The sequence below is a fragment of the Aspergillus affinis genome (genome assembly GCF_023601865.1).
Source record: "Aspergillus affinis strain CMG 70 chromosome Unknown NODE_25_length_320802_cov_86_012257, whole genome shotgun sequence".
NCBI classification, from domain to species: domain Eukaryota; kingdom Fungi; phylum Ascomycota; class Eurotiomycetes; order Eurotiales; family Aspergillaceae; genus Aspergillus; species Aspergillus affinis.
The window spans coordinates 104448-128257 of record NW_026515806.1 but is presented as its reverse complement, the minus strand read 5'-3'; the positions used below and the strand labels follow the sequence as shown (position 1 = coordinate 128257).

General features: G+C 53.7%; 8 protein-coding genes across 8 annotated transcripts; 4 read left to right on the top strand and 4 right to left on the bottom strand.

Moving 5' to 3' along the window:
* Positions 1-160: 160 nt before the first annotated feature.
* KD926_005237 (WD repeat protein) lies at positions 161-2220 on the bottom strand (the record flags this gene model as incomplete). Its single annotated transcript, XM_053098479.1, has 3 exons — positions 161-602; positions 645-1381; positions 1447-2220. 3 exons carry the CDS (start codon positions 2218-2220, stop codon positions 161-163), a joined length of 1953 nt encoding a protein of 650 aa, XP_052957612.1.
* A 580-nt stretch (positions 2221-2800) lies between these two features.
* Positions 2801-4015, top strand: KD926_005236 (putative pantetheine-phosphate adenylyltransferase; the record flags this gene model as incomplete). The annotated part of the gene is made up of 1 exon (XM_053098477.1): positions 2801-4015. The coding sequence occupies one exon, from the start codon at positions 2801-2803 to the stop codon at positions 4013-4015; it is 1215 nt and encodes a 404-aa protein (XP_052957611.1).
* A 1254-nt stretch (positions 4016-5269) lies between these two features.
* KD926_005235 (F-box domain protein) lies at positions 5270-6793 on the top strand (the record flags this gene model as incomplete). The annotated part of the gene is made up of 2 exons (XM_053098476.1): positions 5270-5606; positions 5673-6793. 2 exons carry the CDS (start codon positions 5270-5272, stop codon positions 6791-6793), a joined length of 1458 nt encoding a protein of 485 aa, XP_052957610.1.
* Positions 6794-7428: 635 nt separating this feature from the next.
* Positions 7429-10128, bottom strand: KD926_005234 (putative regulatory protein Ral2; the record flags this gene model as incomplete). Its single annotated transcript, XM_053098475.1, has 1 exon — positions 7429-10128. The coding sequence occupies one exon, from the start codon at positions 10126-10128 to the stop codon at positions 7429-7431; it is 2700 nt and encodes an 899-aa protein (XP_052957609.1).
* A 1438-nt stretch (positions 10129-11566) lies between these two features.
* Positions 11567-12584, bottom strand: KD926_005233 (peroxiredoxin; the record flags this gene model as incomplete). The annotated part of the gene is made up of 6 exons (XM_053098474.1): positions 11567-11603; positions 11674-11926; positions 11991-12150; positions 12219-12311; positions 12370-12478; positions 12562-12584. The coding sequence occupies 6 exons, from the start codon at positions 12582-12584 to the stop codon at positions 11567-11569; spliced, it is 675 nt and encodes a 224-aa protein (XP_052957608.1).
* A 1020-nt stretch (positions 12585-13604) lies between these two features.
* Positions 13605-15616, bottom strand: KD926_005232 (MFS general substrate transporter; the record flags this gene model as incomplete). Its single annotated transcript, XM_053098473.1, has 5 exons — positions 13605-14191; positions 14250-14399; positions 14471-14905; positions 14983-15060; positions 15130-15616. 5 exons carry the CDS (start codon positions 15614-15616, stop codon positions 13605-13607), a joined length of 1737 nt encoding a protein of 578 aa, XP_052957607.1.
* A 1721-nt stretch (positions 15617-17337) lies between these two features.
* Positions 17338-19181, top strand: KD926_005231 (DUF55-domain-containing protein; the record flags this gene model as incomplete). The annotated part of the gene is made up of 5 exons (XM_053098472.1): positions 17338-17409; positions 18020-18533; positions 18591-18608; positions 18674-18790; positions 18865-19181. 5 exons carry the CDS (start codon positions 17338-17340, stop codon positions 19179-19181), a joined length of 1038 nt encoding a protein of 345 aa, XP_052957606.1.
* Positions 19182-20193: 1012 nt separating this feature from the next.
* On the top strand, positions 20194-21912 carry KD926_005230 (aldehyde dehydrogenase family protein; the record flags this gene model as incomplete). The annotated part of the gene is made up of 3 exons (XM_053098471.1): positions 20194-20420; positions 20478-20677; positions 20732-21912. The coding sequence occupies 3 exons, from the start codon at positions 20194-20196 to the stop codon at positions 21910-21912; spliced, it is 1608 nt and encodes a 535-aa protein (XP_052957605.1).
* Positions 21913-23810: the final 1898 nt, after the last annotated feature.

Here is a 23810-nt window from a genome sequence, read left to right as displayed (position 1 = left end):
TGGATGAACCAAATATGACAAAGGAGAAAAGGCAGGCAGATGGCAAATCGGTCTAAAATAAATGCAGCGGCTAGATGCATTTTGTTCTTCGTCATACTCTTGTTTCTTTTTTCTCGTCTGTTGTCCAGGCCATTTGTTTCTATCGTTTGTTTTATGATCTTCATAGAGACACGCCCCAAACTCCACGGCCACCACATACCCCTAGCCAATCACGAGGGTTTCCAGAGGGAGTTGTACCTCCCTGAGGCGACCAGCTGATGTTAGACACTTCATAGTCACATTTCCAGGCGGCAGCGGGGCCACGCTCAGACGTGACCGAAGGCGCGCCGGGGTTATGTACGGCGGGCGGGACGGGGGCAGCGTTGTGCTGATTAATCAGGTCCCAGAGAAGGACAAAGCAGTCGTCTGCGCCGGAGGCGAGAACACCACGGCGATTCGGAGACCATTCAACGGAATTGAGCGCGGCGGCATGCCCCTTGAGTTCGAGCAGGGCTTGGCCAGGTTGGCGAACGTCTAGCACGCGCACAATGTTGGAATCCTGGGAGAAGGTAGCCAGGAGATGGGCGTCATGAGGGGATGCTAAAAGATCGTCAGGGGCAACTCTTGGGAAAGACCTTATAGATACTCAACGTAGGAATCCTTACCGGCGATTCGCAGCAGGGGCGGAGGCCACGTGGATGACGGGGCTGAGGGGCTGCCATTTCCGGGGCTGATCACTGTGGGTAAAGACGGAGTCAGTACGGAAGAACGCAGGGAACGTAGCAGGCACCGGGTGATTACGTTTTTCATTCTTGTCCGTTGGCTCGTAAATGATCGTGCTGTGCTCTAAACTGCGAAGATCGAACATGCGCACGCTGCCGTCGGCTCCACAGCTAACAAAAACATCAACACTGTTGGCGCAGAAGCGGACGTCGTATACTTCTTTGTCGTGTGCGATTAATTGCGTTTTCGCCGTAAGAGTAGGGATATCCCAAATGGTACAGGTGGTGTCAATGCTGGACGTAATGATCAAACTCGGGGAGATGGTGTTCCAATCGAGCGAGGTAATGGGGGCGGTATGCTCGGGAGATTTCGAATTGGACAACAGGGCCAGGGGAGACAGCTTGGCCGCAGGCGGTTCTCGTTGGTTGGCCGGTCGTGTAATTGAGTTTGAGTGTTGCAGAGGCGTGGCCGGCAGGGACCACAATCGCAGATGGTCTCCTGAAGTCGCCAGAAGGTCGGTCGATTGTTTCTGGGACGAGGGAGGTTCCCAGAGGATTCGCGTAACAGGGTAGGAATGTGTGGCTTCCGCAGTCTTCACATAGTCCAATTTGATTTCGCCGGCTGCAGCATCGGGCGTGTCGGGGTCGGGTTGGGTCCAGTGGGTATCAATGATTTGTATCTGCAAGAGGTTAGCACGACAGGCTGTGGTGCAGATTCAAGGGCGAACACAAAAATTCAGCGTACATAGTTGTGGTTGTCTTCCAGGTAACTACCCAAGGCTAACTTGCCCCCGAAGGAGCTGGAGCTTCCCGTGATGGGCCACTTGCACCAATCCACGGCGTAGATGGGCCATGGGGCAATGTAGTTGCTGTTGGTCGGCACCTGATTGTCGCCATTGTTGGGCAGCGACCCTGGGCTCATGAGCGGATCGCTCAATAGATCTGCAGATGGCCGGATATCTGAAAGTCCAAGGGGGGAGTATTTGGCGCCTTGTGGAGTAACCGGCGGGAATGCAGCGCCGGGCGATGAGCCAAAGCGCGCGGTCTCCGACAGTCCGTGCGGCTTGTATTTCGACTGCTCCACACCCGCGGGGCTAGAACGGGAGTGACTATGAGAATTGGCCATGTTAGACCGAGGTGTTGTCGGAGGAGGTTGTTGTGGTTGCGGTGGTGGTTGTTGCTGTTGCTGTTGCTGCTGCTGCGTTGACAACTGCGGCAGTGTAGGAAGGACAGATGGGGCGGTGTTCACAGACATCGCGGGCGGCCGGTTGACGTTTCCCGGCTGCAGCGCTCCAGGCAGAGCTCCCCCGGCATTGTTCGTGGCTCCAAATTGATTCGGTTGGACATTCGTCGGGTGGAAATTAATCGCGGGGGCATGGCTATCGGCACCGGTCGCAAATTCATGGGACATGGACTGTCGCTGGAGCGAAGCGCCGCCGGAGGGGATGTGAAGCTCCTCCGGTTGGCGATTATACATGGTGGCCCGACGGGGGTCATAGTTCGGAAGGGGGTTCGACATGATGGCAGTAGACGAACCGGGCTGTTTGGGGTCGAGATGGAAGAGGTTCGATGTACATATAATCGCAGTGCAGTCGGATTGCGACTCCAGCGATGATTTATCGGGGAGGCAGGGAGAAATCAGGCTGGGTCCGGGAGAGGAAGGAGCATCAGCTAGAGGAATCCGACTGCACTGGCGACAAGTGCAAGAGGGATCATGCCCAGAAGGCAGAAGGAGAGAGGAGAGAGGAGAAGGAGGGAAGAGGAAGGAATGGGAAGGATATTCGGAGGGCAGAGGAAGGCACTGAATGAGATGGCGACGGGGAGGGAAGGAGCGGAGAGTCGCCGTCGCTCCTTCCTTCTCTCGACGAGAGTCTCGTGCTGCTGACTCAGCCGCGGGGAAGTCCCTCCTTCGGTCTTGACTTTCTTGACTTTCTTCTCTTCTATACTTCCTACACTCATCTTCACTATTTGCGATTTGCTTCATTTCCCTCCGCTCGGGCACTTAGACCTTTGCTCACTCTAACTTTGCCCTCCCACTCTTTACGCCCGTCTGGTCCCCCCTCTTCCCTCCTCCAGCTCCCCGCTGGGCTCTCGCAAATATGGCAGCTTCGCCCGTCAGCCAAACCTCGGCTCTGCTACTTCTTCCACCCCCGCCATCGGCTTCATTTGAACAGTTCAAGGCGGTGTACGATTCCCTTCTCTCCTCGGTCTGCTCCCGACTCGTGCAGAATCTACAAGGGATCCATCAAACGGCTACCCTGGATATTGTGTTGGCTCTGCCTGGTCTGCGATCGTCAACCTCTCAACCTCGGTCCCGGGTGTTCGGAAGCCTTCAAGCTTGCTTGGCCAACATATATCGACTGCTCGGGGTCCTTTCCGTGGAACAAGGTATCGAACTGGACGTACCCGGGGGCATCGATGCGCGAGTAGTGTTCCTCGACTTCGACTCGATCAACCTGCCGACCGAACAATCGCGCGGGAGCTCTCACATTGGCCCCATTGTCGACTTGCGGACGCTGGCCGAGTCGACACGTCTATGGGATTGGGTCTTCTTTCCGGATAACCACGTAGGCCAGACGCTGGCGAAGGCTTTCAGTAGTATCTATTCCCAGGCCAAAGATCCCAATGCTGGGGGCGTACATCCCATCCCTGGGATACCTGAATGGACGCCTTTCGACTCCTTGACGGCGTCAGGGGATGTCTCCGAACCCAAAGCACATTATTCCGTTGTTGTGGGCGGTACTTTCGACCATTTCCACATCGGACACAAGTTCTTGCTCACTGCCACGGCGCTGGTCTTGGAACCTATCCCGGACTCGGGGCCAACCGAAGGAATGATCACAGTGGGAGTGACGGGGGACGAGTTATTAGTGAAGAAAAAGTATGCCGCATTCCTGGAGAGCTTCGACGACCGGTGTAAGAGCGTGGCGGACTTCATCTCGGCCGTCATGGAGTTTGGTCCCACAGATAGTGCAGCGCGGGTTCAGCGAGTGAGCCAGCCCGGTCCCAATGGGGTGCATATGCTGGTGAAGATTCGGTCTGGTTTGACATTGCGCCTGGTCCAGATATCCGACGTGTTTGGACCTACCATCACCGAGGAGAGCATTAGCGCCCTGGTGGTTTCCAAAGAGACTCGCGCGGGGGGCGTGAGCATCAACCAGGAGCGCAGCAAAAAAGGCTGGCACGGTCTGGAGGTGTTTGAGATCGATGTGCTTCTGATGGGCGGCGTGCCCGCGCAGGACGTCGAGGACTTTGCTTCCAAACTCAGCAGCACTGAGATGCGTCGGCGCCGGATGGAGATGGCCAAGACATGACATGACTAGAATAATCCATGATTTATTGAAACTAGACGCGGGAAGCTGCTGGTCCTTTCCTGCAGCCATCGGATCTGGTCACCTTTTTTTCCCTTCCATTATTCTCTGCCTCTCTATTCTTCAATTTTGTTTCCCTCTCTGACATCTTCTCCCTGATCGCAAGGGCTTTGCGGTGTCACAATTGCTCCTGTATATACCGACCACGCAACCACAACAACACACACATGCGTCCATTCCAGTCCAGGAAAGCGTCAAACGGGGATGCGGTCGAGGTGAAGGCATGTAATCCAACGAAAGACCCGAGCAGCCGACCACCCGACGTACATATACTTTTGGACTTAAAGATGGGGGCCTGAACCGCTGCACGGAATGGCATTGTTGGCCACGACACCGATCCTCTTCTGCAAACTGTGGCCAGTCGATCAGCGTCCAGGCGGGGTTTGGCAGCCGTGGGCGTCTGCAGGCAAGTCGGAGTCTAGTCGATTGGCTTTTCTCCTTGTCGCATCATCGCTGCGCCCCCCCTTCTTCGCCCTCCCTCCCCCCCTCCTCTTCGCCCATTCTTCTCGTGCCTCTCTACCAATCCCTCCTCGCCGTCACTCTCGTCTCCTGCAGGTTCGCGCTGGATAACCGCATGCTGCTTCAATCATGTGACTACTGCGTCGTCCAATATCATCCTGTCCTGCGCTCGAACCAGGCGAGTCCTGCGACGGGCGAGGTTAAGTCTGATACTGACGACGATCGATGTGGGACGCACTAAATCTTGTCAGACATGTCGCCCTCCAAGCGCTGTGTCTGTGACCGCCTGGGGAGTCGAAGAGCCGATGTATCACTCGCCTTGGACTGTCCTGCTGCTTTAATTATTTTTTTCTTTTTCTTTTTTCCTTGTTTCTGATTAATTCTTTCCTCGCCCTGTCACCTTTTTTCTCTTTGCTTATTTTAAAACATATCTTTTTTCCCTTTCTTCCCTGACTTCTACCGACGTCGCTCGCCATTTTCCCTTATTAACCCGCCGTCCGTCACCACCGTCACATCTGCTCTTCTCTCTCTCACGCATTTCCTCTCGTGCAATCGTCCTTTCTATTTTCTCAATTACTTTCAATCCCTATATCCGACCTATAATCCATCTTCTTGCTTACTAAACCACTCGCTTTTGGTGCGCCGTCAATTCCTTTTCTTTGCGAGACGGCCACCTTTCCATGTGGTTGCGAGTGCCCCAAGCAGCCGAACACACGGCTGCCTCGCGGAACGAACACGATGGATACCCCACGGCGCATTGACGACCTCGCCGATGAACTCATCAGCGGTATTCTCTCCTGCCTCCTGAGCTCAGAATCCGCCTACAATCCACGCGATTCATGCCACGGGTCAAATGGTAGCTCCCGTACGGCGTATGGTGAGAAGACGGAGTTGGATCGATTTAGACTCGTGTGCCGGCGGTTCATGCGCATCGGGACGCCGCAAATGTTCCCCCTGTTCGTCCTACGCTTCTCGCGCGATGGATTCCAGCGGCTGGAGGATCTTCTGCACATGCAGCTGGCCTGTCATGTCAAATATTTCACGTACATGGTGCGACCCTTCTACCAAGGAAGCGGTACCGTCTCTGCAGACCCGTCCCCATTCGCGCCGTGGTTTCCTTCGAACTGACAACCCCGCTTAGGCTGGTCCCACGCCCTGACTGCGGTCGAATCCGAAAATCGTCCCGTCGCGCAAGTCCACTACCGCCGACTCCATGATCAGAAATACATCGTTGACCGGAACCAAGACTTGGCGCTGTTGCGAGGGGCCATTGCGGCGTTTCCCGCCCTGAAGCAGGTGAAGCTGCTGCGGCTGCAGGACGAGGCGGACGAGCAATTACTGGGATACCTCCGGGACCAATCTTTAGAAGAGAACGCGCGGTTGGATTGGGAGCCGGCCTGCACGCGCGCGGTCACTAGCTTAGGGGTCTCGTTGCTGGAATCAAAGCGCACTGAGGTGAATTTTGTCGCCCCGCAGATCAGCCCGGAGGCGACGGTGCGGCTTCTGCAAACACCGCCGACGATGCTGTCGGCCCTGGGGGCACGACTAACGAGTCTGGACGTCACGTTCCACGCGCACACCGACATGACCACGAGCATGGAGACGCTCTCCCACGTGTTCTACGAGTTCTTTCTGGCTGCGAAAAATCTGACGGCTATCCATCTCGGGTTCCCCGCAAACTTGCCGCTGGACCTATCCCTCGATCGCATCTTCCATCGCCTACAGTGGAGGCGACTGCACACCTTGAGCATCCAGGGCTGGCGCCTGGGCTCCGACGAGATCATCGCGCTGATCCGACGCCACCGACGACCATTACGCGACTTGCGTCTCGCCAGCGTATACCTGCGCGCCGGCGGCCGATGGTGCGACATCCTGTCCGTACTCCACGACGAAATGGACCTCCTCGAGCGCATTGATCTAAGTGAGATCAATTACGCCGCCGACTTTGACGCCGAGAACTACCACAACCATGCTCTCCTCAACGGCAACGGTCACGGCGATGGCGGATTCGACGGCCCCCTGCTATCCGTCGTGGCCCAACCGAGCCCCGACCTTCCGCCCCCCCAGACCGCCGATTACCTTTCGTTCGCCCCACGCGGGAACACCCGTCGTTCCTTCCCCGACGCCACTTTGGAGAAGCTCCGATTACTGACGGCCGACGATCTCGGCGATAACGGCGTCCGCGTGCATCGAAAACAACGATCCTTCTGGGAGCAGTGGGTGCTGTCGAGTTCGCGCAATATTATCCGTCGACGGGACTGAGGCGATGACAGAACTTGATGGAATACAACAAGAGAGGGAGAAGGGGGGTTGGAGGGTGGGTTTCTTATAATCAGCTCGATTCATAAATACTTGGTTTTGTTGTTGAATACACTTTTGGACGCACTATTTATGTCTGATACGATTGATCCATTTATTTCTTTTTTTGGCTTGAATTCTTATTCGCGGTAGATAGCAACAAAAAGAAGAGGTATCTTTGACCGAACCGCATGAGAACAAGATGCACAGATGCACGATGCAGAAAATGCAGCGCCATGACTTGCACAGGAAAAAAAAGAATAAATGCATAAAACAGGGAGACGAAAATTGACAAGAAGCTCAGAAGTAAACATGCATCTATCTATATACTATCCATGTCAAAGCCGGCATATCTTCTTCGTCTTTTGGGTGGCAATGCATGAAAAAGATATAAATAAACAAGGAGAGAAACAACAGTGGTCATAACATGGAAGAATTGGTAATGCTGGGCTCGATCGGCAGACATAAGATGATGGATAGGGTACGTATCAATGAAACAGAGATGAAAGAGATAGTAAGAGACCATGTACAAGAGCTACCTCCGTAGGATATATGATGGAACAGAGAGTAAAAGAAAGAAAGAGGAAGAGGAACATCGATCATGATAAGCTGGTATTGCTACCATTCCCATTCTGATCCACGGCGACAGAGACCGGACCGCCCGTACTCGCCGGCTTGGTGTTCCGTTCTCGCAACCGACGGCCTTCCATGAGACCGCGAAGGCCACGCTTCTGCAGGCCGATGACGCTGCTAAGATCACCAGTCCAGATCTCGCGCTGAGGGTGGATCTCGGCGTCGGTGTCGCGACGACGGTGGCCGGAGGGGAGGTCGGTGTCGGAGTGATCGAAGCTGGTGTTGGTGGATGCGGAGGTGGAGGTGCTGGCATTGCTGATGGAGTCTTCACGGTCGCGTTCCCTTTCACGCTCACGTTCGCGGTCGTGGCTGCTGGACTGGTTCCGGTGGCGACGACTGAAGATGTTGGTGTTGATGCGCAGGGGGATGCCGCGGGACTGGGAGGAGGAGCCGGTAGCGCCGCCGGCACTGCTGGCGACCGACACGGCGGAGGTAGTGCCGTGTTCAGTGTCGGATGAGTCGGAGTTGAGTCGGCTGCGCTGCGAAGCGTTGGTCCCCGTGCCCGTGGACGACTCGCTGGCGGCGTGCGCGCCGTTCAGCGCTTCGAGCGTGCCTCCCGGCCCGCCAGTGAAGCCGGTGCCACGACCCCCTCCGGCCGCCATGGCAGCAGCATTAAAGACAGCGGCAGCGTTGCGGCCGTCGAGCATCTGGTGGAGTCGCTCGACGGTGGCTTCCAGGAGACCGTCCACTTGGTAGGGGCGAGCGAGCTGGAGGAGGGAGCAGAGGATCTGGGGGGTGCAAAGGGGTGAACCGACGGCAGGAACGGAGGAGGTGTATAGATAGTAGACCAGCACCTGCAGGGTGAGGTAGGTGTGGGGGAGGTAGAGCACGCGAGGTCGGGAGGTCGGTGGTAAACTATGCGCAGAGGGTATCTCAAGATTCGCTAACAAGGACTTGTAGGGAGTGGCGGAGGGGTTGCTGACGAGGGTGGTGGCGTTGGAGTAGTTGCTATTGTGTCCGATGGACGGAGTGATCGTGATGCTCGAGTTGCGGCTGGGATGCATCTGCACCGCCGTGCGGAGCGTAGCCGCGTCCGACACTCCGCCATCCGAGGATTCGCGCAGGAGCTGGATGAAGTAGGGGCCCCATCGTCGAGTCAGGATGCGTGAGTTCACGGGGATGCGCTCTCCGCCCACCGCCTGTAGCTCCATGTCGGCCATCTCCGGCAGCGTCTGGGCCAGTTTGCCCAGCTCATCCGACGCCGAGGAGAACGGCCGACCTCCAGACGTCAACTGCGTCAATTTCTGCTGGAGAGAAGCCGGAACGGACGGGGCACTGTGCGAGATGTACCCGGAGGTGGGAGCGCTCCGGCACGGATTGTTGTACAATCCGTACGCTTCCAGCTCCACCATGCAGACATGCGAAAAGTTCAGTCGGCGGTGGTTGTAATCCTCCACCAGGCTGCGCTTCCGGTGTCCCAGAATTACAAAAGTGTTTCTTCTCGCCCACAACACTCCGCGATTCCAACTGCCGTGGCCAAAAACGGATCCACCAGCGTCAATTCGACCCCAGGTGAGGGTCTTCAGATCCAGTGCCCATAGGGCATACTCCTGCTTTGACGAAGTGAGGTAGGTCCCACTCACGACAAAGTGTCCGTTGATGACGCCGCCGTTCGGGAATCGCAGCCCCGGCGGCGATGCTTGGCTTTGCATGGACTTCTCGACCAGGCGGCCATCGGGCAGCCGCAATTGAAGCTCGAGTTTGACGTCTAGAAAATTGTAGTTAGAGTAGATGAGCATCGGCGAGCCCTCGACCTGGGACTCTTCGGCCGGCTCCTCGGTGTCCTTATCGACCGCGTTCGACCCAATATCCGAGACATTCATGCCGACCAGGGGCGCCACCACGCTGCGATACGCCCCGCAACTTCTCCCCAGCGAACTGGTGTTGGTCCACTTCAGGCTGCGCAGGTTAAAGACGCTGACCTGCTCGATATAGTGATTGGAACTATCCTGACCGCCCACCACCACCATTTCGGCACCGCCGAAGCCGTCAATATCCACTCCAATCGAGCCTTGATGCGGATTAGACGAGGCAGGGTTGTGATGAATGGCCGATAGCGGCGCGCTGGCGGAAGTGAAGTGAGCGCTGGACGGCAAGATGGTCGCGCAATGGGCGTATCGACCCTGAGGCGAGTCGGTCGCCGGCACCCGAGTCCATGTCCGGGAGGGTACATCAAGAATATGGATATCGGACATGACTACCACCTCCGGTTGCGCCTCTTGACCGGCCGCGCCGTTGGTCACGGGGTCTTTGGGAGCGTTCAAGGCCGGCGACATACCACCGTAGCAGACCAATTTGTTATCGCCGAGGGCACACACGCTGTGAAAGTACCGCGGGCGCGGGATATCCCCCGAGGTATCGATCCTGGACCAATGACGCCGAATCAGGTCCAGCTCGTACAAATCGGACGTCAGCTGCGGGCGATTCTTCGATAACACCCGACCACCGAACACGTAGAGCTTGTCGCCCAGAATGGTCGTCGTCGCACCCACCAGCGGATGGGGTTCTCTGCCCGTCGTCCGCCGCACATTGCACACGAGACCCGATAGGTTGATGGGTCCCGAGTTCGACGGCGGCTGCGCATATCCCGGCGACACTCCCGAGGCAGAGGGGTCATCTCGGGGCGCATCCAGGTAGCCCAGACTTGACTGACTCCTGGACATCATCTTGGCGACAATGAATTCTCCCCGGCCGAGTCAGCCCTCCCAGGTGTGATTGTTCCTTCGAGTGTCCGTACTCGTTGTCAACAGTAATCTGCTTCCGACCTCGATCGTGTGCCAGCGCTATTGAAAAACCACGTGGTCGGAAAAAAAAATATGCGAAGGCTCGTTGCCCGTCGAAATGCACAGGTTATCGTCGGCGGATCATGCCACTTACTAAAATCACAAGCGACGGAAGAGGAAGGGCAATGTTCGTCGTCCAGACCGAAAGTTGGGCCGAAAAGAGAACAAGAACAAGACCGACAGTATTCTTGGGTCGAGGACGAAGGTAAGGATCGGTCGAAGGAAGATGATAACAACGGAGGGGGAGGGATCAAGCCAGATCGGAAACGAGCGAGATCAGGGGCGGGAAAAAAAAGACGTGATTGCAGCCAATGCAATGCGGTGGCCGCAAGGAACGAGACCAATCCCGACGTCGACAAGACACACCGTCCCCCGAGGTGGATTTAGGGAGAAAGAAGAAAGGAGAAGAATGGACGACTAGGGAGGCGGGGAGAAGGAGAGGGACGAACTGGCAGGAGGTGAAAGACGGGGAAGGGAAGGAAGGAAGGAAGGAAGGCGGTCGATGAAGAGGAACCAGAGTCTAAGACACAAGACAGTCCAGGCACCCGTTCACCAAGTGGAGTCCGCGAAGGGCGAAACGTCCGCAAAGTCAAAATGGCGCTGACAGCTTCGGTCTAAACGACTAGAACCGGCGACGAAGCTGGCCGAAGTCTGTGAAACCCCCTGGTCGTATTTCCTCCCAGTGCACGACTTGGTTGCGCTCACAATTCCATCACTTACGTAGCCCGTACTGAATCCATCCCTTTCCTCTACATCACCGAGGATGTTCTTCAATTCAAGTTGTCTCTTGTTTCAGGATGCATCAAATGGTTTGCAATGCGGGCAGTGCGCGCTTACAGGCCCCAATCCACGGTCGTCATCCACCCTCTCGACTAAGCCCGTCCGAACAGGCTGAATGAATCCAGGGGGAAACCTCATGCAGGATGACATCGAAGCTACAGTCGTTCTTCTACGCCACATCTGCGGCGGCAATCGTATTCGCTGTGCAGGTCCCGATGGACTGGCAGTTCCTGCAGTTCCGTCTGCATCGCTCTACGTCGATTGTCGATCGCTCTGGCGGCTAAGATTCATCATCGATCGTGTGATTTATTTTCTCTTGGTTTGTTCTTGGTTTGTTTTTTGTTTTTCTTTTTTTTTTAAAAAAAAAATTCGATTGAGATTCGTCAGAGGTATCAATGTACTAGAAAATTCATGTCCATAACCTTCATGTCCCCTGTGCTCTTTACTACGTCTCCCACCGTCAGTTGTGCTCCCGGGTTGAAATTCTACCCTTCAAACACGCTGGTGCGGATCGGCAGAGTCAGCCAGACACGGCCATAATTTAGTCCTTCTTGTTGATGTTGGTGAAGCGCAGGTAACTAATGGGCGGCACGATTAGTATCACTCCAAGCCCTTGAGATTGCCACTGGCATGGTTCATATAACTTACGGCTTAACGGTGCGGACCTGGCCGAACTTCTTCTCAGCATCCTCGGTGGAGACGGGGGGAGGGACGACAACGTCGTCACCGGGGAGCCAGTTGATGGGGGTGGTAACGCCGTGCTTGTCGGTGGTCTGGAGAGCGTCGACGACACGCAGCACCTCGGCGGTGTTACGGCCAGTCGAGGCGGGGTAGGACAGGATGAGACGGATCTTCTTGTTGGGGTCGATGATGAAGACGGAGCGGATGGTCAGAGCCAGGCCTGGCGTCGCGTTAACTTCACTTTTGGTCCCTCGTCCGAGAGTTTCCATGGTGTGAATACATACCCTTGGAGTCGACGTTGGTGGTGTCCTGGTAGTCGACCATGTCGTATAGGTAGGCGATCTTGCGGTCAGGATCGGAGATGATGGGGAAAGTGAGCTTGGAGCCGTTGACCTCATCGATGTCCTTGATCCAGGCATGGTGGGACTCGGTGCCGTTGGCGCTCTAAAGGTGGAAACAATCGCGAGGTTAGTATGTCTTCCCCAACAGAGGCAGCAGCGAATTGCACTTACCAGACCAATCAGCTTGACGCCGCGAGCAGTGAACTCGGGCTCGAGCTTGGCGAAAGCACCCAGCTCGGTGGTGCAAATGGGAGTGAAGTCATCCTATTGTCGGCCTTTCGTCAGCACGGGTTCATAAAGCCGGAGAGGGGAGGTCACGCACGGGGTGAGAGAAGAGGATGGTCCAGTTGTTGCCGATGAACTCGTGGAAAGAGATGGGACCGTTGGAGGAGTCGGTCTGGAAGTCAGGGGCAGTAGAGCCGAGACGGAGGCTGTCACGTCACAAAATCACCGGTTAGTAAGTGACTGAATAGGACCCAGCAGTGCAGAGAGTAGCTAGTATGTATGTACTTACGGAGCAGCACGTTCTTGAGCCATTGTGAAGGTGAGGAGGGGTGAAACGATATGAGGATAAAGTCTTGAGATTGTAGATGGTAGAGGGGAGAGGAGGGGAGGGAGAGAAGAGGAGGGGGAGAAGGTTAAGTTAAGTATAGATTCACCATCTCCAAGGACCCCTCCAGCTCACTCTCGTAACTCCCGGCAAATGACGGCAATCAGTCACCGATCACGCAATTGACTCACCGCCGGGTGGGCAGAACACCGCCAATTGGCCATCCAGGGACGCATCCGCGGGGCTGCTCAGGTAGATACCTGAAGGGGGTTAGCGGCTGCCCGCATTCGGAGGGGTCGCTGTGGTTCAGGGGGGGGGGTCTCTCCATACTACTCACGGAGTATACACCGTAGTATACCTGATGCGTTGGGCGGTTGATTCAGGTACGTAGCATGCATGCTTCCCTCTCTGTCTTTGCCCGTCATCTTCACCCTTCACATATAGTAGAGTAACCATTCACACAATCTATGTTACTTCCTCTCACCCGAATCTGTCGGCCGACAGCTCTCACGGGGAATGGAATGGAGCCAATAGTCACCGTGAGAAATGGCGCAATTGCGTCTATCACTTGCGGGCATCTTGGTACTTTGGCCAGATGGAGTAGACAAAATGCCAACCCTCCCCGAACGGAGCCAAGGAGGCTTTGTGCATGCGTCCAACCCTAACCACCTGGCCCGGTTCTTGAACTAGAGGAGTCGATCCTGCAAGGACCCACCGTCATGTCGCCTTATGGTGATTGCGTTGGAGAAGAGAGTGTGTCAGAAAATGTGATCGAATTGAGTGGATGCTACCTAGGTAGTGGGGAAAATCTGAGAATATATACGAGGAGCTCGGTCCTGTAGAGAAGCCGGTATGTACAAGTAGTTGCATGTTGCATGTTGCATGTCATTAATCGATTATACTTCTTGAGTGCCGCTGCTAGAGGCCGGTTTAATGATGCATGATTTCCTAAATCCAATTAGCCATCTCCCAAGCAAGCATCATGAACACGACATACGCTAGCAAATCTACTTCTCGCGCGGATCTGCGGCCCGTAGAACGCCAACACCCACGGTACGATCGTTAACAAGACACCCTAGCTGGTGATCAGCAAGAGAAAACAGAACATCGTCGGGTACGAAAGTGCATACGATCCCCCCCAGAAGACTAGAGGCAGCCGGGTACCCCAGATTCGTGAACATCGCGTTCGTCACCAGCGGAAAGATGCCCGCGAGGACATTGCGGCCTGCATGCTTGACAGTCAGCGAGTGCATGGAACAGATACACGGGACAGTGGGGTTCTGACAAAATGATTGAGCGGCGATTGCAGAACTCGCATATCGATGATACGTATCGGCCAGGTAATTGAAAGCAGCCAGGTAGATGGTGAAGATGCCCATGGTTGCGCATCCGATAGCCAGAGTTGGTACTATCCAGGGAACCGACGGGAAGGTTGTCCATCCAAACCAGAACAGCCCGATGGGCATCAGGACCGACTCCACGCATGTGAAGTACAGACGTCCTTCGGGGGTCCCCGTCATCTTCCCAAGGCGGGTAGCGAGATGTTCTTGATAGACACTCATCACGGTGGCTAAGATCGAACCGATGGACACAGCTGCGGACACGCAGGGTCAGCAGGTCAGGCCAGTGAGATCGTGCGTGGGAGTACTTACCCGAGAAAACTGCTCCGGATTGCTCCACGTTAAAATTGTGGTTCGTCGAGAAAACAAGGGGAATGGCGCTAAAATTGAGGTACAGAATGGCCCAGCTAAAGGATACCCAGAGGGAAAAGAAAAACACCACCGGTTCGGTGAAGAGAAGATCTGCGACATATCACGTCAGCCCTATCGGTAAGTCGGAAAGACCATGGTCAGGTCAGAGGTTCAAGGCTCACGAAACGGCCTGAAACAGGAAATCGTAATCATCTTGGCTAAGCTTTCACGCTCCTCGTCACTCTTCACCTTCCATCGAATGCGCCGCACTTGTTGCTTTTCTATCGAGTCGCTCGAATTGAAGATGACTCCGTGATAACCTGCGGCCTCCAATGCATCGTAATACTGGTTGAGCACCTTTGCTTTGCGACTCAGAAGTACACTACCCCTAGTTTCCTTGAAGAGAAGAGTGAGAACCACAAGGAATCCCGCAGCTACGATGGCTTGCGAATAGTAGATCCAGCGCCAGTCCGCGCGATGCTGGATAAAACCAGAGATAAGCGGACCTAGTCCGGTGCCGAACAAAACGGCCCCCGAAAAGTACGACATAGGCGCGTTTCGATCCTCAGCATGATAGATATCTGCGATAATGCCTCCGACCATGGTGGAGAAGGTCGCTAAGAGCGGGAAGCATGGCGTTAGTCGCTGTCCAGTAACTGGTGCAAACAGTCAAAGTTCAAGATTATACACATACATCCGCCTATTCCCAGGAAGAATCTCGCTACGAGCATGCCCGCGAAGGACTCTGTAGCACCACATCCGATCAAGCAGACTGCCAAATATATCGTGTCAGCTATATCAGCCCGGATGCTTCATCTGTTGCTCAAAGGAGGAAACCAACCGGTAAATACAACCCCGCTCGATACAAAAATAGGTCTCCTTCCATTGATCTCGGAAAAGGGCGCCAGTACCATGGGGGCTATGGCGAACCCAAACGTATACAGCGTGATACCCAAATTATAGACGACTCGGCTGATTCCCCATTTGGCCGTCAGCTCGTCGCCCGGGGATGTATACTCACCCGCTGCATAAGCCGACATGGCCGTCACGCAGCAGCAGATGACGGTGATGACACTCTTGCGAGCATTAGACCATAAGAAGGGCGAGGCATATTTGTTTAATTTAGGGCTGGACGGCGGTGTCTGCTGGCCCGGCTGTGGCGACGCGATACCCACGGGATGGGGTAGGGGCGTGCCAAAGTCGAGGTACAAGTACTCGATCTCCTGGTGAAATCCGCCAGACCTGTCGGAAGTTCGTTCATACTGCGGATCCGCACTAGCGGGTTGTTCGCCCAGGGTTGAGTCTGTGTCCCCCGCGGGAATCATCATCGGTTAGACTGGGCTTTATAGTCGATTTGCCCCATAGGATCATGAACGGTGATTGGAGTAAGGATGCTCAAAGGCAGTCTAATAGAGATATCATCGAATGGTCAATGAAGGCCTGTAGATATCGGATACGAAGAGAGAAAGAAAAGAAGAGAAGAAGAGAAGGAAAGGAAAGGAAAGGAAAGGAAAGGAAAGGAAAGGAAAGGAAAGGAAAGGAAAGGAAAGGAAAGAGGATGGCGACATCATTTCTAGACGACGATCGGTGGGCGAGATACCCCAGGTTCTCCGACTTGGGGGAGGAAAATCCCAGGCGGAGACCGGGGTCTACTTGGAGAGGAAGTCGACGGGGGACGGTCTTGTTCCCAACGCAGGCCCGCAGTCAACGAGCGGCAGGACCGGTCAGGCAGTTGCGCGCCCTCCAGCAGTCGAAGGCCAAAGTTATCCACCGCATGCAGGCCGGAGATGGGAGGCCTCCTCCCCGAGGCTGCCAGATGCGGAACGGGGGAACCCAAGGATGTCCAGTCGAGGGTCCCATGGTTGTTGGATCTGCTGGATTGACCCCAATTTCTTGGCAAGGCGATCTGGATAATCTGAAGGGTGATTCTGGAAGGTGAAGAGAGAATACTCATATTTCGAACTTTCGAACATCAACGAATTTGACTTTGTCTGAAGGATCCTCCCGTCGCTGCCTCTGCCGGCCATGAAATCACCTGCAGCCACGCGATCGTCTCGATGCGCATCGGGGATGCGTCCAGGTATCGGAGGAAGCTCAGGAGTCCTTTAGGAGTACTCGATGGCGAGTCCAATTCCCCAAACTCGAGAGGCTAAACCACTACTCCGTACAATGACATCATTTCCCTCGATAACTGACAGTGATCAGCATTCGGCAGTCTACCCGTTCATCATCTCCATTGAAACAGAATGATCATGAATACCCAAAGACTCCTATCCCAGATACTGCGGGAAATCCTCGCAGCTGAGCCAGTGGACATGTCTCACTGTCTCAGACTGCAAACGCATACATACATCCAGCCTACAGGCATCCAGCCCTTTGGCCGCCAAGGCGGTTCACGTGATGATCGCCTGAGGCCCACGTCTCCATCGTCGCATCGACCAGAAGAATCATTGGAATCATGATTATGATAAAAAATTACTTGAGAAATAAATTCCATAAAATCAAATAAAATCAAATGAACAGATCCCCAAGAATCAACTAAGCTTCATTTATTTTCTCTCCCCCTTCTGTCTGGTAATCTCCTCTCAGTGTTACTCTCTCTCTCTTCTTCCCCACGAGGAACGACCCGAGCGCCAAAGCTCCTACCAGCGTTAAGTTGTTTGTTCTTCCCGCGTCTGGAATCGATTCCCCCCGTCGTACCTCTCATTCTTTTTCTCTTTCAGCCTTTCCCTCTCTCTCTCTCTCCCTCCCTCTTTTTTCTCTCTTTTCTTCTTATTTTCTCCCTCGCCGTTTCCCACTCCTCTTCCTTCCCCGCCTCCTGTCTTCTGACTGGCTGGAAACGCTTTCATTCTTTCATTTCCCTTAGTTCCCTTTTCATTTCCTTTTTTAGTTTTTCTACGACTGGCCATTATTATTATTATTATTATTATTATTATTATTATCTTCCTCGTCTCTCAAATTCCCTTCCATCTTTCCCTCCCGCCCTTTGTTTTTCCCTTGGCTCCCCGTCTCCCCAAAATAAAGGGAGAAAATACAAAATTCCCCAAGAATGGCTCCCAACAACAGGAAGCGCAAGTCCGACGGCGCGTCGCTAGCTGACGAGGCCAGCTCCCCCAAGAGAGTACGTAAGCTTGATTCCCTCGTCGCGGATTATTATCATTGCCCTTTTTTCGCGTTCTGGTGAAATTACCTTGAAGATCGACGGGTCCGACCTGAGCGAGCGCGTCATGCCAGGGCACCAAACAAATGGCCAATTATTGATCGCCGCTCACTGACGATTCATTCATCCAATTCCTGGTTACACACTCTTCCCCTTTCTCCCCCATCCATCGAGCTTTCTTCCCCCTCCCCAGAAAATCATCATTAGCAAATAATCTTAATTCATACTCCTCCTTTGTTTTTCTTTTTCCGTTTCCTTCGTCGGCCCATGCGGATCCAGGAGTGGTGGTTCAAGGCAACCTCTACCCGTGGAGACACGTTGGAGAATGAATGGACAAGTGGGGAAGACGAGAGGGGAATGGAAAGTGAGGCTGCCCGTGAACAGAGCTGGTTGACTGGTTTACTGGTTTACTGATTATCTTCCCCCCCTCCGTGGTTTGATAGTCTCCCGGATATCCATATCCATGAAGCTCCGATGTATGCCTCTTTTGTATCCGACCACGACAATCCATCGCGTCTCAATTCCAAGCCATCTTCTTCCCAATTAATAACTAATGTCGTCGCCACCCCAGCAGGTTGCTGCTCCGGCTCCGTCCACCGGAGAGAAGAGGAAGAGGGGCCGTCCTCGCAAGTATCCCGAGGGTACGATTCCTAAGCCTACTTCAGGCAGAGGACGCGGTCGTCCGCGCAAGGACCCCAACGCAGGTCCGTATCCTCCCCGTTCATCGTCCTACCCGTCCGGCCGCAGTCGCACTTGGACGCGAACGCGTTCCTATGCATCGTGTCACGCGCATTCTAATCGGAGAACAGAAACCCCCTCCAAGCCCAAAACTCCCCAAGAGGGCAAACGACCCGTGGGCCGACCGAGAAAGTCTCTCCCTAACACTCCTCTGAACGGCACCGACAGCCCCTCACAACGGAAATCTGCATCGGCCGATGCCAAAGTGGCCGAGGATGACACCGATGGCTCTGGTCGTTCGTATTGGTTGATGAAGGCTGAGCCGGAATCGCGCATGGAACGAGGTGTCGACGTCAAGTTCTCCATCGACGACTTGCGTGAACGCAAGAAGCCAGAGCCGTGGGATGGTAAGACTTTCCCTCGACACTCTGGATAACACACCCCCAGGCTGACCCGACTTCTAGGTGTACGAAACCCCGCTGGTAAGGATGCTGCCGAACACAAGTTGGTGAACCGTTTGGGTGAATGATAGGCTCACCACCAATAGCACGAAACCACATGCGGCAAATGAAGAAGGGCGATCTCGCCTTCTTCTACCACTCTAACTGCCGAGTCCCCGGAATCGCCGGTATCATGGAGATTGTGCAAGAGCACTCACCAGATGGTAAGTGAGAATCGGGACAAGACGCATGTTTGCTTCTCGATGACATAGTCTAACGACGTGATGATGAACTCTAGAATCGGCCCTCGACCCCGCTCACCCCTACTACGACGAGAAGTCGACGCGAGAAGACCCCAAGTGGGACGTGGTCCACGTCGAGTTCCGACGTAAGTTCCAGAACTATGTGCCGTTGGACGAGCTGAAGAGCAATGCCAAGTCGGGTGGAAAACTGGAGAGCTTCCAGGTGCTGAAGCAGCCTCGACTAAGCGTTTCTCGCGTGAGTAAGAAAGAATGGGACTTTGTGCTGGATCTGGCCAAGGAGGATCCCGAATCCGAGCAATCGGCGGAGTCCTCCGAGGATGCCAGTGCAGAGGATGAGGAATCAAGCGAGTAGAGGGTGCCGGTATCCTCCCAACTCGGTTTCTCATTTCTTTTCGTCGATCTTTCGCTATTTTTCACTATCTTCATTTCTACTGCCAGAGTCCTGAAAATGGATTTCTGAGGCTTCGATAAGGGTATAGCTATTTTCCTTGTGTACAATGAATGGGTATTTCAATTTCCTCGGGTTCTCTACGTTCAAAAGACCATAAACAGTAAGCAGTTTGAGAGTAGTCGACTTCACAGGAGACCTAAGAAGAGCCTAGAAGAGAGGCCTTGAGCTGTGAGGGATTAACCCTGCTCAGTCCCCTCCAGCGGTCGAGCACCCCAGGCTGTCGCAACGTAGCCCGGTGACCTACGAAAAGCTGCACCGACTACGCCAGTGTCTGGGATGTTATGCAGCCGATTGGAGCTCCTCGCAGGCAATCCCTGAGTAGTATTGCATATTATAATGTCGGCACCCGCTCGGGCCGAACCTCTCTCCCTTCCAACAGGGGTCCATACACCCAGAGCTGATGCTCGATGCGGAGCTCTTTCACTTCCAGCCTTCACCCCGGTAGATATTCCTACCCTCCATACATGGGATCGACGGTGCACGGTCAGCAGCCGAGCTGATAAGTCCCTAAGTCCGGTCGAGAGAAGGACCAATATAGCAAATGACTGATAGCCTGCAGGGCGGAAGGGTCCTGATACGTCATCCGGGTGGCAGCGTGCAGACCCTCGCAGGTTTCTCGGAGGGCATTGTTGGATGGGTGAGAATGTCGAAGGGCGTGGAATCAGGAACTCAGGGACCGTTCGGAGACAGCGTCGAATGGAGGAGCTGGAAATATCTCGGGGAGTTGGGGACGATAAGGAAGAGGGATTGCTGGAACCAAGAAACACTTGGCTGGGAAGAGCAAGTCGATCCGACACACTGAGGGGGGCCCGCTTATTAAGGCATCCGCGGACTGCGACGGCGGGGAAAGCAGTGCCTTCCCGAGTAGGTAAATACCTCTTCCATCGGTGGCTGCCAGTTCTCGTAATTATAAATGCTTGCCCCTCCCCCTCTTCTGCTGCGCTGCTTTCGCGCTTCCCGACCTCCTTTCTTCCCCTCTCTGTCCCGTGCCTTCCATCCTTCTGCCTCCACCATGTCCGATATCGCCGTGCAGTTGACGGCCCCGAATGGCCGTAGTTACTCCCAGCCCATCGGTCTGTTCATCAACAACGAGTTTGTGCCGTCGAAGTCCGGCGAGAAGTTTGCCTCCATCAACCCCTCGTAAGTTGGATGTCTATGGTTGAACCGAGATCGAGCCTTGTTAAGCTGAACGGATAGGGATGAATCCGAAATTGCCTCGGTCTATGCGGCCGGCTCGGAGGATGTCGACCTAGCCGTCAAGGCGGCTCGCAAGGCCCTCAAGGACCCCTCGTGGAGGCTGCTGCCCCCGACGGACCGGGGAAGCCTGATGCTTAAGCTCGCGGACCTGATCGAGCAGAACCGAGAAGTCCTAGCCACCATTGAGACGTGGGACAACGGTACGTCTTTGCCTTGGTCTCCCCACGTTTGTTCCGTCTGCTAATACTCTCCAGGCAAGCCGTACAATGTCTCGCTGAACGATGACATTGGCGAGGTCCTCAACACCTTGCGGTACTATGCCGGATGGGCGGACAAGATCCACGGCCAAACGATCAGCACCACCCCCGCCAAATTCGCCTACACGCTGCGCCAACCGATCGGTGTTGTCGGGCAGATCATTCCCTGGAACTTCCCTCTAGCCATGGCGGCCTGGAAACTGGGTCCCGCGCTGGCCTGCGGAAACACGATTGTGATGAAGCCTGCCGAGCAGACCCCGTTGAGCATCCTCTACCTGGCCACGCTGGTCAAGGAGGCCGGATTCCCACCCGGTGTCATCAATATTCTCAACGGCTTCGGACGGGTCGCTGGTAGCGCCCTGGTCAACCACCCCGATGTCGACAAGGTGGCCTTCACGGGCTCGACCCAGACCGGCCGGGAGATCATGAAGATGGCCGCGTCCACGATGAAGAACATCACGCTGGAAACCGGCGGCAAGTCGCCCCTAGTGGTCTTCGACGATGCGGACCTCGAGCAGGCCGCCAAGTGGGCCCACATTGGTATCATGTATAACCAGGGCCAAGTTTGCACGGCGACGTCGCGAATCCTAGTGCACGACTCGGTCTACGACAAGTTCATCGCCCTCTTCAAGGAAGCCGTCGCCTCGACCAGCAAGGTCGGCGACCCCTTCGCCGATGACACCTTCCAGGGCCCGCAGGTCACCAAGGCCCAGTACGAGCGGGTGCTGTCGTACATCGAGGCAGGCAAGTCGGAAGGCGCCACGCTGGTGGCGGGCGGGGAGCCCTTCAAGAACGTCGGCGACGGCAAGGGCTTCTTCATCGCGCCCACCGTCTTCACCAACGTCAAGGACCACATGCGCATCTACCGCGAGGAGGTCTTCGGCCCGTTTGTGGTCATCTCCAGCTTCAAAGCAGAGGAGGAGGCGGTGACGCGTGCCAACGACACGACATACGGACTCGGTGCTGCCGTCTTTACCAAGGACATTGAGCGCGCTCACCGCGTGGCCTCGGATATCGAGGCCGGCATGGTATGGATCAACAGCAGCAATGACAGCGATTTCCGGGTGCCTTTCGGCGGCGTCAAGCAGAGTGGTATCGGTCGCGAGCTCGGCGAGGCCGGATTGGAGGCTTATTCGCAGACGAAGGCGATTCACGTCAACATGGGCACGAAATTGTAAATCAAGTCAAAAGAAGAGAGGAGAAAAAAAAAAAAAAAAAAAAAAAAAAAGGAAATCAACCGGACCAGATGTCCTAGCAACAATGAGCAATGGGCGAGCAAACTGACATAATTCGGAGAATATATGTTAGGTTGGTTAAAAGTTAATGACGACCCGAAATGAACTTCATGCGTCTGTGTATTTACTTACCGTGCATGTGCTATTTCATCCATCTCATATCCCGGCTCTTTTTTTTCATCCTCACGAGTAAAGTTTGCACCTACCTACCTACCTACCTACTAAACCCTGCCACCTCAGTAAAATATATGCACAATCATCATGATGCAGAAAACACCAACCCAACCTGCAGATCCCATGCACAAAAAACAAATATAAAATCTCCGGGAGGCAGACAGGTAGACAGGACAGATAGACCAGCCTAAGAGCAAGACCGAGTCTGCAAGTGGAAGCAAGTGAGTAAGAAGTCTAATGAATTGCACACCGCTATCCGAAGATTATCTACCGGTATATATGAATAAGGTTGTGTAGGTAGGTCGGGAGGTAGGACACCGTATGACGTGATGTGGCATGATCAGATTGGTTTGTTTTGTGTTCGTACTTGGGGACATACATACATCAGGTGAGTGTTCTTTCTTTCTAAGTTACTTTAGTTTGGGTTGGCTTTTTTTTATTTTTTTTATACGGGATTTGAATGATGTGTTTCTGATGAATAGAGTTTGAGGATCTATTACTGTTTTTATAGTGCTGTTATGGTTGCTAATCTGTTGAGAATGGCACAAATCAGATTCAGCGGAGAGCTATTTTCAAGTACATACATACAGCACGGCACAGTAGAGTGCGTAATACATGTCTATTTTATGATTCATTCATATCACAAGAAGGGCATGCTAGTATATAAACCCAAGAGAAAAAGAAAAAACAGTAAACAATCAAGGTCAGAATATTAACCGCCCGTCTATATATACCCTGACACCCGACGCAACAGAGACATATACACAACAAATATTGCATCCTACATAGATGAAGACTTTATCCTAAAGATTGCTTATAGGTCAGGTTATAGAACAGGTAATTATATGTTTAGTAACCCCAGTACTGAAGTGATCTGATTGTCAGATCCACTATTCGTGAATGAATATCAATAGAACTTGTCATAAAAGATGTAGGATGGGAATGAAGTACAAATCAGCCGGAGAGAAATATACCAAATTTAAACACATTAAACTTCAAACAACACACAAGAATCCTGTATGATATACTATGTAAACCTACATGTAAACCATCCACATCTATATATCTATGTCTATGCATATCTACCTAAGCAATAACTTTAATATCCATAGTGTTATATACTTAATATAGTGGGAGAGAAAGCAGAAGAAAATTAGACATAATAAAAGGGCATAGCAAAGTATTTACGTAGCCGCTCTTTCCACCAGCAACTTGGGTGCCTGAGGTTATAATCTTGCGAATATCATGCTATTCACCTACTGCTTCATAGTCATTCAGCGATACAGGGCCTAGTGAAACATTCGTAGTCATCTCAAGTAGTTTATTTCTATCATTTTGATAACGGAGTTTTATCAATGGTCTTTCCCCTGCATTGAGAACTCCCACATAGCTACCTACAGTAAGTAGATAAACAACAACCCAGCAGCGAAACTGCCAACTCTTCATCTATAAGGGACACATGCAATACATACTATGCCCCTATGCCCCTAAAAACCTCAGATAGGTACCTGACCACGGAGAGAGAAGAAAGAGATACGACAACACAGCACAGCGCAGCCGAAGAACACGTACGTACCTGTCTATTCTAGGAAATTTCCTTGGGCTCTTCCTTTATGACCCACTTTCCCTACTTTGTCGTACATACCTGCATACACATATACTAGGTA